The sequence below is a fragment of the Drosophila navojoa genome, chromosome 5 (assembly GCF_054131105.1).
Source record: "Drosophila navojoa isolate 15081-1374.11 chromosome 5, UAZ_NAV_1.0, whole genome shotgun sequence".
NCBI classification, from domain to species: domain Eukaryota; kingdom Metazoa; phylum Arthropoda; class Insecta; order Diptera; family Drosophilidae; genus Drosophila; species Drosophila navojoa.
The window spans coordinates 16,068,221-16,085,926 of NC_142893.1; the positions used below are offsets into that span (position 1 = coordinate 16,068,221).

At 44.5% G+C, this 17,706-nt stretch overlaps 6 protein-coding genes across 56 annotated transcripts in view; 4 read left to right on the top strand and 2 right to left on the bottom strand.

The window, feature by feature from the left end:
- Positions 1-122: 122 nt before the first annotated feature.
- Positions 123-1,312, bottom strand: LOC108654780 (serine/threonine-protein phosphatase alpha-2 isoform). Its single transcript, XM_018106321.2, has one exon. It carries the CDS (start codon positions 1,144-1,146, stop codon positions 178-180), a length of 969 nt encoding a protein of 322 aa, XP_017961810.1. The 5' UTR covers positions 1,147-1,312; the 3' UTR covers positions 123-177.
- Positions 1,313-1,471: 159 nt separating this feature from the next.
- Positions 1,472-2,594, top strand: Glo1 (Glyoxalase 1). The gene is made up of 5 exons (XM_018106322.3): positions 1,472-1,716; positions 1,779-1,915; positions 1,980-2,066; positions 2,142-2,255; positions 2,322-2,594. Exons 1-5 carry the CDS (start codon positions 1,645-1,647, stop codon positions 2,446-2,448), a joined length of 537 nt encoding a protein of 178 aa, XP_017961811.1. The 5' UTR covers positions 1,472-1,644; the 3' UTR covers positions 2,449-2,594.
- Positions 2,595-2,714: 120 nt separating this feature from the next.
- On the top strand, positions 2,715-7,384 carry Gr43a (Gustatory receptor 43a). 3 transcript variants are annotated; one of them, XM_018106319.2, is made up of 9 exons: positions 2,715-3,189; positions 3,265-3,319; positions 5,168-5,312; positions 5,365-5,527; positions 5,585-5,728; positions 6,429-6,569; positions 6,629-6,707; positions 6,762-7,113; positions 7,220-7,384. In XM_018106319.2, exons 1-9 carry the CDS (start codon positions 3,036-3,038, stop codon positions 7,280-7,282), a joined length of 1,296 nt encoding a protein of 431 aa, XP_017961808.1. In that variant the 5' UTR covers positions 2,715-3,035; the 3' UTR covers positions 7,283-7,384. The 3 variants fall into 3 exon arrangements, with proteins under 3 accessions (XP_017961808.1, XP_089118122.1, XP_017961809.1); XM_089261996.1 differs by having other exon boundaries at positions 6,432-6,569; XM_018106320.2 differs by having other exon boundaries at positions 5,180-5,312; positions 6,432-6,569.
- On the bottom strand, positions 7,385-10,840 carry Dhx15 (DEAH-box helicase 15). Its single transcript, XM_018106314.3, has 8 exons — positions 10,653-10,840; positions 10,515-10,602; positions 9,744-10,452; positions 9,182-9,655; positions 8,856-9,119; positions 8,150-8,272; positions 7,732-8,085; positions 7,385-7,662 (listed from the first exon to the last, which is right to left on the bottom strand). Exons 1-8 carry the CDS (start codon positions 10,703-10,705, stop codon positions 7,535-7,537), a joined length of 2,193 nt encoding a protein of 730 aa, XP_017961803.1. The 5' UTR covers positions 10,706-10,840; the 3' UTR covers positions 7,385-7,534.
- A 245-nt stretch (positions 10,841-11,085) lies between these two features.
- cos (kinesin-like protein costa) lies at positions 11,086-15,029 on the top strand. The gene is made up of 4 exons (XM_018106764.3): positions 11,086-11,874; positions 11,934-12,654; positions 12,711-13,138; positions 13,209-15,029. Exons 1-4 carry the CDS (start codon positions 11,235-11,237, stop codon positions 15,017-15,019), a joined length of 3,600 nt encoding a protein of 1,199 aa, XP_017962253.1. The 5' UTR covers positions 11,086-11,234; the 3' UTR covers positions 15,020-15,029.
- A 1,279-nt stretch (positions 15,030-16,308) lies between these two features.
- The window catches only part of Dscam1 (Down syndrome cell adhesion molecule 1), a 78,049-nt gene continuing 76,651 nt past the window's right edge, over positions 16,309-17,706 (top strand). For all 49 annotated transcript variants that reach the window (XM_089261780.1, XM_089261786.1, XM_018105659.3 and 46 more), the window contains exon 1: positions 16,309-16,815. The gene's annotated coding sequence lies outside the window, so the exon portion shown is untranslated. The remainder of the gene's footprint in view (positions 16,816-17,706) is intronic.

The window sequence follows — 17,706 nt, forward strand, 5'->3', positions numbered from 1 at the left end:
CCTTTACCATGTAAATAGAAGAAATGAAGAATGAAGAATCAAGAGAGTTACACAGCCTCGGCTGCCGATTACATTTAAATAAAGTGAACGAATTATGTATACAATTAAAATAGCATTTATTATTAATCCTTTTAATCCAGACCTACACATATACATTAATACTGACAATATATATATTCACATTGTAGAATCTGAGATCCTGTTGGCACTGGTTGGCGCCACTACCTTCGGCTTAATGATCACAAATCGGCAAACTAACGCCGCATCTATCATCATCACCGCAGCGGAGTTGTCAAACATGTTGCAGTAGTTGGGCGCCGAGAAGACTGTGACCAGTCTGCGTCCGGCAAAGAATTCGTATCCGTCTTCGACCACCTGATGGGCGCGCACCATCAAATTGAAATTGTGCGCCTCGAGAAAGGCGTTGACAATGTTGGCGCCAAAGGTGAAGCTGACGCCGCGATCATTTTCACCCCAATTCTCGATATTGTTATCGGGATCCGCCCAGAGCAGATCGCAGAGCAGTCCGTGCGGCGGCACTTCAATGGGTCGCGGTATTTGACGTATGACACTGACATCATCGAGATCCGGACTTAGCCCTCCGTGACAGCAGAAGACTTTGTTCTCGATAATGGCGGCCACTGGCATACAGTTGTAGCAGTCGACAAAGGTGCGCCACAGCTTGATGCTGTAGCGGCGCTTGCACTCGTCGAAGAAGCCGTAAATGCGATTCACTTCACTCGACTCGTGATTCCCGCGCAACAAGAAAAATGTCAACGGATATTGGATTTTGTAGGCGAGCAGCAGCGTCAGCGTCTCAATGGACTGTTGTCCTCGATCCACATAGTCGCCGAGAAACAGATAATTGGCTTGCGGTGGAAATCCGCAGCTCTTGAATATGCGCAGCAAATCCTCATATTGTCCATGTATGTCGCCGCAAATCTTAATGGGTGTACTTAACTCCAATAGCATTGGCTGGCTGAGAAAGAGACTACGCGCAGCCATGCACACATTCGTTAAGGTCTTTTCCGATAGTACGACGCCAGCTAGGGGCGTTTTATTGGTCGATAGCTTCAGTATTATTTCTTTCAACTCTACTGGGTTCACTTCTGTGGTCCTAGTAACGGACGTTATACGGTAAGACATAATTTTAGTATACTCTTACAACTTGATTTTGAAACGGTTTCTTATTTAAAATGGCCCGAAAACGTTGCACAGCACTGATTGTAGTGCATGAAATCGAAACGGCAGTAGAAACACACAAATCCCTATCGATATTTTTTAAATGCCTATATGTACATATATCGATATAATTTGTAAACACACCGCTTGCTGCGTGCGCCAGAAAATTGACATTTTAAAACGAATCCATTGGAAGACTCTAACATGATACCAATTGGCAGCAATGATAATGATGTAATTAAAAAAAATGCATTTTTATATTTCATAGATTTAAGAAAATAATACCGGAAGCTGCAAGAGATGAGCAGCTCTTGCTTTTCGCAGTTTTTTCGTTGAGTTGCGTCATCGGCTGTTTAATGGCAAACAGCTGATTAGAATTTCGGCAAACAGCGTGTTTTTTTTCTTGCGAATAGTTGAATTTCACCAATTGGAGAGATAGCAACAAGTGATTCTGGAAAAATCATGGGCGATGTTACGGGACTAACCAATGCAGAAGCCGACGAGCTATGCAAAAAACAGGATGCCTCTACTAAGGTAAGATGGAATAAAATGAGTTCTTGGATTTGCAAATAATATTGGCATCAAATTTTCGACAGGACTTCCTGTTCCAGCAGACCATGTACCGCATCAAGGATCCACGCAAATCACTGCCCTTCTACACTGGTGTCTTGGGCATGACTTTGCTGGTGAAATTGGACTTTCCAGAGGCGAAATTCAGCTTGTACTTTATGGGGTATGTGCAATGAATGACGCTTGGCAATTATAACATCTGGCATTTATAACATCTGTTTGCACAGCTACGAAAACCCTGCCGATATACCCAAGGATCCCAAGGAACGTCGCAGCTGGGCGATGAGTCGCAAGGCCACCATTGAGTTGACTCAGTAAGTTTGACCTTTTGACCTGTCCAATATGGTTTATTGATTTTGTGTGTTTTTCTATTTATTGTATTATTACAGCAACTGGGGCACCGAAAGCGATCCAGATCAAAGCTATCACAACGGCAACAGCGATCCACGCGGTTTCGGCCACATCGGACTGATGGTGCCCGATGTCTATGCGGCTTGCAAACGGTTTGTCTGAGAATGAATAATATATGTATGTATATGTATTATTATTATTATATTTTTCCTGTGCAGCTTCGAGGAGCATGGCGTGGAGTTTGTCAAGAAACCCGACGATGGCCGCATGAAGGGCTTGGCCTTCATCAAGGATCCCGATGGCTATTGGATTGAGATTTTCAATGCCTATACAGTACCCAACTAGAAACTGAGATATGCGATCAATCATTCTCTTTTCCTGCCACTTCAAATTGTTACACAAATGGCAATTTTTTTCCACACACACATACACACATATATTTTGTTGTTTTTAAGAGATTAAAGTTAATTTTCGCAGGATACAAATCAAAAGCTGTATTTACTAATGGCGTGACAATTACCACAACAACAACAACATAGACTGTCTAGCCATTCATTCATAAAGCCAGCCGTATATGTACATATATGCATATATATATATATAATTGGCTCCTATGTCCTTAATTGATTGACATATAGCTGCCACTCTAATTATTATTTACAGCAGCTTGTGGAACGCTGGGACAGCCGGACAAAACTATTGTCAACAATGCAATACTGATGTGTGTTGCGTTTCCCTTTTGCAATTTTCACTTAGGCTGTCCGGCTCTAATATTGGTCAAACACGGGAGCGTATTATTTGCTCAGTGTCAAATGTGCTGGAAAAACTAACGGAGAAAAGCGTAGTTTTCACTCGACAGCGGCGGCTCAGTGCTTGTCGAATGCTTGGCGGCATCGTTTGAAAATCGCGACAAAAACTAATTTTAACTCAATATGGAAATTTCGGAGTCGAATATTGGCATATTTTATGTTAGCAAACTTCTGGCACTTGCCCCGTACTCGGCCAAAAAGAACTCGAAAGGTCAGCTAGAGATAACGCGCAGTTGGTTATTTTCCATATACTCGGTGTGCCTGTGCCTGATCATGGGTAGGTAGAGTACCCACTCGAGCAGTGCTACGATCTACCAACAATTTTTTGTTTTTGACTTATTTTTGGGATTAGTTTTCCTCACCTATCGTGGTCTGCTATTCGATGCTAATTCGAATATACCCGTGCGGTAAGTTATATAAGAACAAGATTCCAATTTATGTTTTATTTTTTTTTTTTAGATTTGCTTTATTTTTTTATTGGATTGAAACTTTCCATAAGTCGATTTGATAGTTCTCCTTAGTTGCTCTCAGCCGTGGGCGTCGCCGCTCGAGCGATGCGACCAACAGGCCTAAAGGCCTTATCATGCCCGGCTAGAGGCCATGGCGCAGATCGACAGCAGCAGCAGAATAATTGTGAAATTCATTTCGATTACGATCGACAGTGTTTGATTGATGTCACGCACTTGACATTCAGCGAATTTTAGAGGCAAGCTCTGAGCTGCGCCTTAGCTGGGCTACTTTTGCTTTCATTGTAGGGGTTTATATGTAACCCGATAGTTGGAGACATATTTATGTGACCTGGCTAAGTAATTACTTATGTATGTGTGCATTTAGTTTAGTTCACTTGATCGGTATTGATTGCTAAGGGGAATTCTATTCAGCACATAAAGTATGTACATATGTACATACATATGTATATATTTATATGTACATGCAAATTGTATATACATATGTATGTATGTATGTGTACTATGCTGCGCATATATTATATGATATCATAAACACACATAACTTTGCTAAAAATAAATCTACGAATTATATAAAAATATGTCGGGGAGCAAGCGAAATATATTATGTATATAGACATAGAATTTTTATGATTTTTCTATTCCATATGCTTGGGTTTCTCCTGTATTTCTAATTCTGAAATTCAATTATATGTAGATATAATTTTTTATTCATCTCACATAAATAATTTTATGTGCCTAAAATCGTATGTAGCAACATCATAGAGTTGTTTTGCTATCTTCGTTGCCTTGGCCTTGTTTAGCAATCAAACTCGCTCTCGATCTTTCTCTCTCTCTCTCTCTGAGTGAAAACGTTCGGATATGAGTCAGAAGCCTGCAACTCAAGCTCACACAGCTCTATAAAAGGTCTCAGCTTCTCACTAACAGCTACATACATACATATATCAACCTCACGATATCAGTGTGGCGTTATATTTTTATATCCACCCTTTCATTCCAAAATTTCTAAACAATGTATTGTTAATGCCAGCGTCTTAAGGCTATGTGTGTAGGTGTTGTTTCTTGTTTAAGCAGAACAGAAGCGACGAATTATTGATACATACATACATATATCAGTAGCTCGAACGGTTCAGGGGATCTCTTGATCGAAAAGTCTTAGCTAGAGCTTTCATCTTTGTTTATATTTGGTATCTATTTGAAAGTTCAACCGCTATGCTAAATATTAGTCAAACGTGTTTCAATTTATGAACTTCATGCTTCCAAGCTCTCCGAGCTAGATCTGCCACTACATACATATGTATAAAAGGCGCCCTCAACAGTCGGACAGCATCAAATCGATTTTGTCGAAACATTGAATGAAAAGGCTCTACCACTTACCAGTATCGCGCGAAAGAGCATTCAATTCAATATTGATACAATGTCAAATCAAATTGAATGAAACAATAAATATATTTTGATTGAATATTAATAAAAATATACAATTCTGGCAAAGTTCTAGACTATTATTGTCTTTATTTATTTAAATAAAATAAATTAAATAGATCATAAAATGCGCTTATATGATATGTACTCCGAGTATGCGAAAAGATTTGGACAGTTCTCTACAAAAGTCTAAAAAAAAGACAGGATTACTTTGATCATACTTCATCATCTTCATAAGTGGCTTAAGGCCCCTGTATGTGATGTCCCCCACGTAGACTGCAATCATGCCTGATTCGTGTGATCTTAAGTGTTGCTTCAATGCGTTTGAATGCATTTTAATTTGAATAAAATCCAACACATCAAAAGTGCATCTTTCAGAATGAAATCGGCCACCTCGAAGGTAGTGACTGCCTCGGACGTTTCGGTTGTGGTGCTGGCCATCGTAACTGGTGTCTACTGTGGCATGTTTGGCCTGCGTGCCACACAGGAGCTGAACACGCGTCTGGACAAGGTAAAGCTCTGATCGAACAATGGAATATTACCTAAACGCGATTCCATCACAGATCGACAGCACGCTGAGTCCCTACAACAATGTCAAGAAGGATCGCTGGCGCGCCTATGCCATGGCCACTGTGTCGCTCATCGTCATCGGCATTCTGCTTGGCCTGGACGTGGGCACCTGGGTGCGCATGGCCCAGGAAATGAACATTAGCGACGAGGACACAGGTGAGCTTTCAGTCGCTCTGTTCCCTTCCAGTATTTCAAGTCACCTCCCATTGCCAGAGCTCAACGTGCAGTGGTATATACCCTTCTATAGTCTCTACTTCATATTGACCGGGCTGCACATCAATTTCGCGAACACGGCTTACGGCCTGGCTAGGCGCTATAAGCGGCTCAATCAAATGCTGAGAACCAGCTATCTGAGTGGTAAGCATATAGCAAGATATAGCTAACAAATAATACCATATATTGGATATTAATATTAGCTCAATGGAAAAAATAGGTAAAATATGTAATTAAAATATAACGAAGGACAAGGAGTAGACAATGGGGAGTATAGAATAAAAGAGAAGAAAAAAGAGAATAGAAAGAATAGGAATAGAGAAGTAATGATAAGGTTAGAGCAAGAAGTGGAAAGAGAAGATAAGTAAGGAAGGAAGAAAAGGAAGGCAGAAAAGAGATAAACAAAAGAAGGAAAGGGCACAAAAGAGATGAGACGTAAAAGAAAGAGAAAGAGAGAAAGAGAGAGAGAGAGAGAAAGAAAGAATAAAGTTTAAAGAATAAAAAAAACAATGAGAAGGAAGGATCCATAAAAAAACTAATGAAAATAAAAGTAAAGTATTAGAAAACTGGAGAAGCTTAGAGAAGAGAGTAAGATGAAAAAGACATGAAGTATAAATAAAGGATTCCCTGAGAAATCGATCTAAATGTGGGTTCAAGTCCTTCAGTATTCATAATTATTAAAGGGAATTCTTTATTTACCTTGATAAGTTTTAGGATTAAACAAGAGATAAAGATTCTTTTGATTTGTAAATAAACTTCAATTTAAATCCATATATGTATATAGAGAGATACATATACATAGATATGTAGATAGAGCGATCGTAATCCACAATTTACACCTTAGCAGAACAAACTTATGGCAATGCCACAAATCTGGTCAGGGTGAGCGCTGTGAAGTCCATCAGCTTCAAGCCAATGATGCCAATGGCTCTGCACGCCAGCTTAACCAAGCTGAACACGGAGACCTTGCCTAACGAATCCGCCAGTAAGTAGCCATGCAAATGAGCAATAATCAGCAAATATATGGTCATAATTGCCCTACAGCCAAAAACAAAAGTTTGCTTATTCGAGCCATGGCCGACAATCACGAATCGCTGGGCAAATGCGTGCGTTTGCTCTCAAGGTGAGCGTTTGATCCATATCGGGAAAATGTGAGCTATACTATAAACTCTTGCAGATTCTATGGCATAGCCGTGCTGTTCATACTGGTGTCCTGTCTTCTGCACCTGGTTGCCACGGCCTACTTTCTGTTCCTGGAGATGCTCAATAAGCGGGACAACGGCTACGTCTGGGTGCAAATGCTCTGGATCATCTTTCACTTTCTGCGCCTGCTCATGGTCGTGGAGCCGTGCCATCTGGCGGCGCGCGAGGCCCGCAAGACCATTCAGATCGTATGCGAAATCGAGCGTAAGGTCTTCGAGCCCATCCTGGTCGAGGAGACCAAGAAGTTCTGGCAGCAGCTGCTCGTCGACGATGCCGAGTTCTCAGCCAGCGGACTCTGTCGCGTCAATCGAACGATTCTGACATCGGTAAGTGCTTAAGTAATCTTCCAAAATGATCAAGCGGAACTCTGAAACTTTCTTAATGCTAACTAATTTATTTGAATTCTGTATTCCTATTCAAATTTGCTTGCAGTTCGCTTCGGCTATCGCTACCTATTTGGTCATACTTATCCAATTTCAAAAGACCAACGGCTGAATCTGGCCATGAATTCATATTTTTAGTTATACAAAAGGTTGATTTTATTAACACTAAACGGAATTCTTAGCTGTGTTTAAGTCAATAAAGGAATAAACAATATTTTTGTTGTTGTGATTATTCCAAACCGAATTTCAATTGAACATTTAAGCAAACTTAGTTCCATGGCTACACTTAAACGCACATTATAATTAGATTTCATAATATTGTTTCAAACTATTGTAGTTGATTAAAAACTCGAGCGCCTTCAGCTCAGAAGCCCTTCTGGTACTGCTTCGTCTCCATGCGCTGCTGGAGCAGCTCCAACTGCCGCTTGGCCTCGCATTGTGGAAAGTTGTTCAGATCGTAGTACTGCGGCGCCAGACTGAGCAGCCATTCAGCTGTAATGCCAAAGAGAATATTTGAATGAATGTGAACTTGCTGTGGTTGCAGGTGCAGGATGAACTCACGCTTCACATCTGTCACGGTGCGTATGTAGTTTTTGGTGGTCAGCACAAATTCGTTGTAGATGACCCAGTCGGGTTTGTGGTCCAGGCAAGTTGACGGATGCAGCTGCACGTTCTGGTTGTCCTTGATGGTCAGATAGTGTCCCGTACGCTCCAGATGCGCGACCTGCATAAAGAAGCCCTGGACTAGAGCCTTGCGTATATTGACATAATAGTCCTTCGAGCTGAACTCTGTGCTGGTGCGCTTCAAATTGAAGCGATCCATGATGCGTGCCAGCTGCTGGCGCACATTGTCGGCGTTCTTGAGCGAGCGATAATTGATGAAGTTCTCATAGCACCAGTTCGGGTCCTCATTGCCTATGGAGAGAGTCGAGTTAAAGTCTATCGGAGTCGATTTGGGAGCACAGTCAGTCACACTTACTCTGCTTGAAGGCGTGAAAGACATTCAGCAGCGTTAGATGATCTCCGTCGATGTGAGCGAAACGCATCTTGGCCTCGTCAGCCACCTTCTTTGCCTCATTGGGTCGCACGAAACATTGTGGCACTTTGGTTGACGTTTGATGTTTGTTGAATTGGTTTGTTTTCGATTAAGCGCAAATTCAGAACATGTTTTCGTTTGTGTTTTACATAAACATATAGATTGTGCTTACATTTTGTCAGCTAGGCAATCTAGATATTTGATTCAAGGATTGATTGCATTTGTGAGTTGCAAGTGCGTTGGAGGAGGCCGCAAAGCGGACATTGTTTAAATTCAAGCAAATAGCTGAGCAAATGCCGCCGCATCACATTTCAATCAAATGTGCGAAGCAGATGGAACGCACGTGCAACTTTTCTTCAGTGTTGAATGCAAAGAACAAATAAATTGATAAACTTTTTTCTTTGCACGTTTTGGAATAACAGTAATTTGTCAGCGTTTGTCAGAGTCCTTGTCGCCAACAATCAAATGCCATTTGCACATGATGGCATTGCGCTCTAACTAAATGAAACCACATAAGACTAGAGCTATCTAATTTTCAATTTAAGAGACAACCCAGTGAAAAATCCCGCTTACGTCTATTCCAAACAGTCCCTCGATTTCTACATCTATGTATATCTATGCAACTTAATCAGTTTAGTTTGTTTCTCACCCGACAGCATGGCCGTAATTGAAAGTATCTCATTGGAGCAATTGTGCTGGCAACTGGCTATTAGCATCTTGGCCAATTGTGGATCGAGCGGAAACTCGGACATCACAGCGCCAAGATCCGTTAGATTGCCGTCGTCGTCCAGGGCGGCCAAATAGTTGAGCAGCTCCAAGGCGCGCATCAGAGTCTCGGGCGCCGGCGGGTCCATGAAATCAAAGTGCACCAGGTCATCAATGCCCAATTTCTTAAGCTGCAGCACCACAGTGCCTAGTTGACAATGGAAATAAAATAGATCAATGCAATTTTGAGAATATATGTGCATAAATTACCCAAATTTGAGCGCAATATCTCCGGGTAGGTGTTATCTTGCATTTCGTTCTTGAACGCCTTCTCTGTATATAGTCTAAAGCATTTGCCTGGCCGTGTTCGACCAGCACGGCCGGCACGCTGCTGTGCCGAGGCCTTCGATATGGGGGAGACGAGCAAACTCTCGACACGTATGCGCGGATTGTATACCTTTTGCTTGGCAAAGCCCGGATCGATCACAAAAACCACGCCATCAATGGTCAGCGAGGTTTCGGCAATGTTTGTGGATACGACCACTTTGCGGCCAATAGCACCTGAGGCATTTGGTGGCGGTGGCGGCTCAAAGATGCGCTGTTGTTGATTGGGCGGCAGAGTCGAGTAAAGGGGAATGCACTTCAGCTCGCCAATTTCGGAGCCCAAATTGTCAATCTCTCGCTTGATACGCTTGCAAGCCTCTTCGATCTCTTCCTGGCCCGTAAGAAACATAAGAATATCGCCTATGCAGGCAACAGGCAAAGATTAGCATATAGCATAGTGTGAGATGGAGAGAGAGAGTGAGTTTAGTTAAGACTTCTCTCTGCATACCTTCAATTTCCTCGCATATATGTATTTGTATAACTGTGCGAATAGCTGCCTCCAAATAGTCTCTCTCGGGCTCTGGTGTATAGAAAATCTCGACGGGATGCGTACGACCGGGGACGTTCATCAACGGCGCATTGTCAAAGTATTGCTGGAATTTGCCTGCATCGAGTGTGGCCGACATGACCACCAATTTGAGATCATTGCGCTGTCGAATAACCTCTTTTAGCACGCCCATCAGTATATCAGTGGCCAGTGTGCGCTCGTGCGCCTCGTCAAGCAATATGACTTGATATTGATCCAGCATCGGATCCGACATGGCTTCGCGCAGCAGCATACCGTCCGTCATATACTTGAGCAGGGTTTTGGGCGAAGAGCAATCCTCGAATCGAATGGAATAGCCGACTTCATCGCCAAGATTAACGTCCATTTCCTCAGAGACACGCTGGGCCACCGACATGGCGGCCACACGACGCGGCTGTGTACAGGCGACGCCTTTGCGTCCTTTGGACACAGCGAACTCCACACACCATTGCGGTATTTGTGTCGTTTTGCCAGAGCCCGTCTCACCCACCAACACAATACACTGATGCTGGCTAAGCAAGCGCATAAAGTCCGCCTGATATTCGAATACCGGCAATGTGATTCGCTTCTTGTACAAGTTTTGGTAGCGTGCGGAGTAAGGCTTCATTGTGAACGGATTCATAGTGGGTGGCTAACAAATGTAGATCCAGTGATATTAGAAATTCCGTTGTGGCTCGCATTAGAAGTACTTACTTGCTTACTGGGCACAAATCCACCCGTGACTTGGGCAACAGTGCCGGTGGATGACGCCGCTGCAGAAGAAGTTGAAGCTTCCGACTCCCTGCAAATGGCATAAGCATTGGTTCAACATGTGTTCTCACATATACTTACTTCTTGAGCTTGGTGGTGTATGTCTCGCCTACTTCAATACGTCGTTTCGACATCTTTGCTTGTTTTTAAAATACACAATTAATGGCAAAAACGTTCTGCACAAAAAAAACACGCGCTGAATAGCAACGTGAAAAGCGACAAATAATACGAGGGCTGACAGGTAGTATCAGTAGGTCAGTAATAAACTATCGATATTTGACGATTGTTTTAATAGATGAAACCACTGTTCAATACAATTTGTTATTGTATTATTTTTCCAAAAGTTCTGCCAGGTCTACTATAAGTTTATTATTTGTTGCATTAACGTTATTACGAAGGGCTTAATAATATTAATAAAATAATAAAAATCTTATTTTAGCCTAAACGATAATGTTGGTATCTGCTATATTGGTATTTTTATTGAATTTAAATAACATACCATAATTTGTTATCGATATGCTGTCTGCGTCTCGCATCGATAGTTGTTGTCAGTGCGCAGCAATATCGATTCAGCAGTATTTGCAATAATTTTTAAGATGCGCGAATTGTATACAAAAATGCAAAAATCAAAGTGAAAAACTGTTGCCAAAGCGACAATAAACAATGGAAATACCGATACAAGTGGCCGTACGCATATATCCCCACGCAGAACTTGAGCACAAGCCGGATTATAAAGCGCCGGACGATGGCGATGCAGAAGCAGACAAACCGCGATCGAAGCCGTCTTCCCCAAACCTGAACCCGCCTCTACCTCCACTTCCGTCACCATCGCAATTGATATTGCATACAACGGCAATAGATGCTAATGGCAATAATGAGTTGGACGCCAGTCAGTTGAATACAAATGAAGTGCCATCAGATATTGGCAATGCCAGTGGCTGCTGCGTGCAGGCCATACCAATCGCTGTCTCGGCGCTGGGGTTGCCGAGCGCACTGCCCGGTGGTGCGGCCCTTGACAGCATTGCGGCGGGTCTGATACAGGTGGGCGCTCACACTGTGCCTGTGACCCATGCGCTGCCCAGCAGCACCACACAGAGTCAGGTGTACCACCAGACAGTGTTTCCACTGATCAGCTTGTTTCTGGAGGGTTTCGATGCATCAGTGGTCACATATGGGCAACGCGGTACGGGAAAGACCTACACGCTCTATGGACATGGCTTCGAGTGTGTCTACGGCGAGGCGGATCAGGGCGTGGTACAGCGCTGCGTACGGGAGATTTTTACACACATTGCGGCGCACGCCGGTGAGTTGTTTGACAAATCGATATGGCAGGAGTTTTATTTAAACGCTTCATTTTTGTAGATCGCACATACGCCGTTAATGTTGGCTTTGTGGAGATATGCAATGGCGAAATCCGCGACTTGCTGGGCATGGGCAATGTCCACTGCACCACGGTGGAAGATGTTTTCCATTGGCTGCAGTTGGGTCTTAGCAACAAGCAGCAGTCACCCGCACACACACTCTTCACACTGACCCTGGAGCAGCAGTGGGTGTCCAAGGAGGGACTGATTCAGCACCGTCTCTCAACAGCTAGTTTCTCAGATCTGTGCGCCACCGAACGTTGGGGCGAGCCGCCACCAGGACATCCACGTGACGCTGGTTTACAGATGCTGGAACAGGTAGTCAACACACTGACTGATCCGAGCATTATGTACGGTGTCAATGGCAATATTCCCTACGGTCAAACCACTTTAACCACTCTGCTGAAGGACTCGTTCGGTGGTCGTGCTCAGACCTTAGTCATTCTGTGTGTGTCGCCACTGGAGCAGCATCTCAGCGAGACACTGGGCAATCTGCAGTTCGGCTTCAAGGTGCAATGCGTACGGAACTACGTCATTATGAATACTTTCTCCGATGACAATACTCCCATATCGCCAGAGGCATTGCCGCACGATCCAGCAGCAGCTGGCACAGCGGCTCTCATGGCGGCCGTGGCTATGCCCAACGGGGACAACTTCGGACTGCAATTTGCTGCCAGTCAGTGGTTCAAATTGGTGTCCAATGCAGAGGGACTTTTCGCCAAGTAAGTGAACTGAAAGAGTACCTTTTGGAAGTGATATTTATAATTGCCATGCACAGATTAATGAGCTCAAATGCTATAACGGAGGTGGAGAAGGAGCAAATTGAGGAGTGGCTGTTCTTAAAGCAAGAGTGCGAAGAATGTCTCAGTTCCAGCGAAGCATTGCGTAACCAAAAGCCGCTAGTGCCCATCCAGGAGGCGGAGGAGCCAGAGGAGTCTATCAGTGAGCCGGAAACCTCCTGCCAGCAAAATTCGGACAATGACACCGACAATGAGTCGCAGCGTCCAGACCTAGCTGAGAAGCTCGAAAGCCTCATGGATGAGTTTCGCACCAAAACGGATGCGCTCATTCAAGCCAAGCATGAGGAATTTATGCTGAAGCAGCCGAAAGCGGTTATGCAGAGCCAGGACAAAGATCGGGAGCAGACAGCCCAAGAGCCAGCGCCACAGCCTGAAAAGTGCGATGAGCGAAAGCTTAGCGTGGGAGGTAAGTATATTCCATACAGCTATAAATATGCATGTCTCTCATTCTGTCTCTCTCGTTGAATGGCCCTCAGGTCGTCGACGCAGCATACAACCCGGTGCTAGTTTGAGTAGTGCAGAGCTGGCCATGCTCAATCGTGTTGCCTCGCAGCAGACGACGGGCACTGAATTGCCAGCGGACTTCGATCCACTCAACAATGCTGCAAGCGCGACCGACGGACTGCGAAATGCGACTGGCGTGGCTAGCGCCAATGGTCCCGTCGAGCAACTGCAGAAGAAGATGCGAAAGCTGAATGCCGAGATCGAGGCTCGACAGCGACAGCTGAAGGAGATCGAGCAAACGATGCAGCTCAAGCAGAATATAATTAGTGAGCTGGTGAAGAACCGAGAGACGCGCAGTCATGCCAAGCAGCGCTTCAACAAGAAGAAGGCCAAGCTGGATGCGGAGTGCGATAAGGCCAAGAAGCATCTGGCCAAGGCACTGGTGCAAGGCAAGGATAAAGCGGAAATAGAACGGTGGCACGCTATTATAGCGCACATTGAGCAGCGCCTGCAGGATCTCAGCTCGATGAAGCACATTGCCGGCGAGAGTGGTCAAAAGCTAAAGAAACTGCAACAATCCGTTGCCGAGTCACGCAAACAAATCGAGGAGGTGCAAAAGAAGCTGAAGAAGGAGTGCAAACTGCGTGATCAGCTGGAGGCCGAGCTCAAGAGCTTAAAGGAGGCGACACTAGTCAAAATGGAACCAAATCCAGATCAGCTCAAGGCGGTGCAGGCTCGCATTACCCACTTGGATCACATACTGCGCGAGAAGTCTGAGAATCTGGAGCTTTGGGATGGCGGGGAAAAGTCCCCGGCACAACAGGAGAGTCTGCGCCATGAGATACGCAATCTGAGGCGAACGCGTGACCATTTACTGGAGCAGCGCTGCATGCTGGATCGCAAGCTCAAGCGGGACAAAATGTTAACGCAGCGCGAAGAGCGAAAGCTGCTCGAGTGCGACGAGGCCATCATGGCCATTGACGAGGCCATCGAGTTCAAGAACGAGCTCATTTGTGGTCACAAGTCCATCGACTTGTCCACCGAGCGCCAGCAGCGGGAGAAGGGTGAGCAGATGCTGATGGCGCGGCTCAACAAGCTCTCACCCGAGGAGATGCGCACGCTCCTCTACAAGTACTTCGTCAAGGTCATTGATTTGCGGGACTCGTCGCGAAAGCTTGAGCAACAGCTGGTGCAGTTGGAGCGCGAGCGTGATGCCTGGGAGTGGAAGGAGCGCGTGCTCTCCAATGCGGTGCGTCAGGCACGGCTGGAGGGCGAACGTAATGCGGTGCTGCTGCAGCGTCAGCACGAGACAAAGCTGACGCTAATGCTGCGTCATCTGGCGGCAGAGACCTCGGCCAGCTCAGCCAGCTATGGCGATCGTGCTCTCGCGCCTGCCACCAGCCAGGGCACGAGCAGTGAGTTTGACTACGATCTCGACTTCTACAAGTCGGCCGGCAATAAGGCAATGCTCAAGGCGCAACAGGCGAAACCCACGGCGGCTGGCCTGGATAAGTACAAGGACAAGGAGCGTAGCAGTGGACGCAACATCTTTGCCAAGTTCCAGGTGCTCACGCGTTATGCATCGGCGGCGGCTGCTGCAGCTGGCTCATCCTCGACGGCAGACGAGTCCACGGCGCTCATTGAGACGACAACCACGGCGGCAACCACTACCACCACCACGACCACAACGGCAACCACAAGCGCATCGGCCAAGGGCAAGGAGAAGGCCTTGGCCGCCATCAACCAGGATCAGCTGAAACGTCTGATGCCCGCACCGACATCCACAAAGGTGACGCGTCAGAAAAATAAGATCATAATACAAGATGCGACGCGCAAAAACTAAAAAAGAAGAACGTCGACGAATTTAGCTCTCTCTCCCTCTCTCTTTTCTCTGGAGCGTGAGAGAAGCACGCAATACAGGCAAATGTTAGCTGAGAGAACGGATGCAATGACTGGCGTCGGGAGGCACCTCTCCATCTCCCACTGCTCTTAATCTAGGCCCGACTTACTCAAAATACTCGAAATACTCAAAATGTACAACTATAATTTATAATGACAAGCTCAACCCGATATGGATAGATATATATGTACTGAACGAATACGTCCACAGACTTGTTTCAATAGACTTACCAAGGTATTCATCTACATCTAACTTCTGGCGCATTTAAATGTCAACAACAACCATAAGGATTCCTCGACTAGCAAATCTAAAGACTTGACAATTGTTACTTAAAAATACTCAAAACTCAGCAATCCCAAATGGAAAATGCAATTAACTCGCTCAAATTGTTTACTTAAGCGCTCGAATCTCTTGTTTTTATGTACATATCATATGAATATGTATTAATTTTAGTTATACAATTTGCATTTAAGTTAGCCTTATAAGTCGCAAATACTCTATTTTTGTTTTAAGTTCACTCATTTATTTTAACATATTTAAATGTCTTCCCGGAATTTGATTAGCCCTAGCCCTAGATATAAACAACTTTTCGTATTCCTTATCAATGCATTTACTCAGTTTCTCTTTAAGATCACTACATTTATGTTATAAATATATACTGTATATTATAATCAACGTTTCTCTAAATTACTCATGTTACAAGAATTTAGGTTGTGTTTAATTTTGTTTAAAATTACGGTGCAAGAAATATAAGAAGCTTGCATGTGCTTTATATCAAACTCATATTCCGAATAAAAATATTTTAACAAAAAAAAAAAAAATTGTTTTTGTAAAGTAATTCATCTGCTCTATATTTCCGCTGGATTTTCTCACAATTCAGTAATTAGTCAGCAGCAAAGTAAATAAACATAGCACAGCTTGTGCTCACATGTGCTGCTGACTAAGAATATATAAGAATAGATGCCATTTTTTGTACGCCCGCTTCAACACACTCACGCTAAAATGTTATAGTATAATATTTTACTATGTTCCCAACAATAACAAATCTGTAGTAGCACATTTCCCCGCTGCCAACAGTCATAACAAAATATCAACAGGTGTCCCCTGCAAAATATCCCAGAGAATTTCCCAAACAAATGCCCCTTCACACACACACTGACAGCGAGCGGCAAGAGAGTGCCAAACCAAAATGGCCGGTCGGTCCAGAGCAACTGTCAGACAGAGAGGCAATTCAGTCTGGTTTGGATTGTCGAACGTTAACCGTCGAACGTATTGAAGTCGGAATTTACGTCTGCGTTATCAGAGTGCGCCTGTGTGTGTGCATTGTTTAGGCTACGGTTACGGTACGGTCGGTACTCGCACCCCCGCAAACCGGTTCGCCTGGTGGTGGTTCTAACGTTTTACGCGCTTCGGCTGTGTGCGAGCGTGAATTGTGAATACCGCAAATTCAAGTTAAAATAAAATGCAAAAGCAATAAATAATTACAACCAGCCGAGTGTCAAAAGCAGAGCACAGCGCCAAATAAAACGGCCAGCGTGCGTGTGCGTGTGTGTTGGTTTGGAGTGCGAGTGTGTTTGTTGTGCAGCATTTATTGTGCAGAGTCGTCACCCCAGTGGATTAGTGGCACCCTGTTACAATTTGCTCACACTACCACTCAGTGAGTGCTAGTGAGTGTTTTTGTGCACATTCCACATTAACTAACATCAGAAGTCAGCGCAATTCATCAATTCATCAGTTCGGTAGGTGACAACAAACAGTTCAATGTATTTTTCGCATCTGTCTGGCAACATCTTCTTTTGTCTGCTGTTGTTGCTGTAATTCCTATCCACGCCCACACATGCACAGCGATGCCAACACCCACAACACCCAAGGAGCCCCAGTCTGCAGTCAGTGATGATAAGATAAGCTGTGCATCATTGGGGCCAGATGAATTTGTTGATTTTGGCTCAGCTTCCTATTGATTTTTCGCCAAAAAACTAAAGTTTTCGCTTTAGCGAATCAACTTTGTTAACTTCCACATACACACGCACACACACACACAGACAAAAGGGTGTGTGCGGACATAGAGCCGCTGCCTAGAATTTGCCGTGCGCTTTTTGCAGCCGCTCTGAAAGGCCTTCAAACTGCTGAAAGTTTGGAAGCATTGTTGGATTTATACATTTTCATGTTTTCTGTTAAATTCTAGAATAATTCTAGCATTTGTTGCGAATATTTTCATTTAGCATTTGCCATTTTTCGAAGTTCCTTTTCTGCATTGCTTGGTGAATTTTTCTAGCGCATGCGCTCTACGCCTCACACAGTTGCGAAAGCAACTCTGATTTGTGTGCATGTGTGTGTGTGCAACCTGCCTAAGCTGCCTTTGTCTGTGTCAGGTAGTTTTTCCCTTGCCAGGCAGCTAGCCAGGCAGGCTTTGGGTCCATGGGCTCAGTACACTTTGTCTTGAAGCATCTCTTTTAAAATCCTCTGAAATTTCCATGTGGCACACATACGCAGGCCTCATTGTGCACATGTGTGCGAGTGTGCGTGTGCGTGCGTTTGTGTGAGAGCAACCCCTGCTAAGTAACGCACTCATCCCAAGTCCCGGCTGAAACCCGTGCAGCTGTCGTAGTTTCCTTTATTTGATTTTGCAA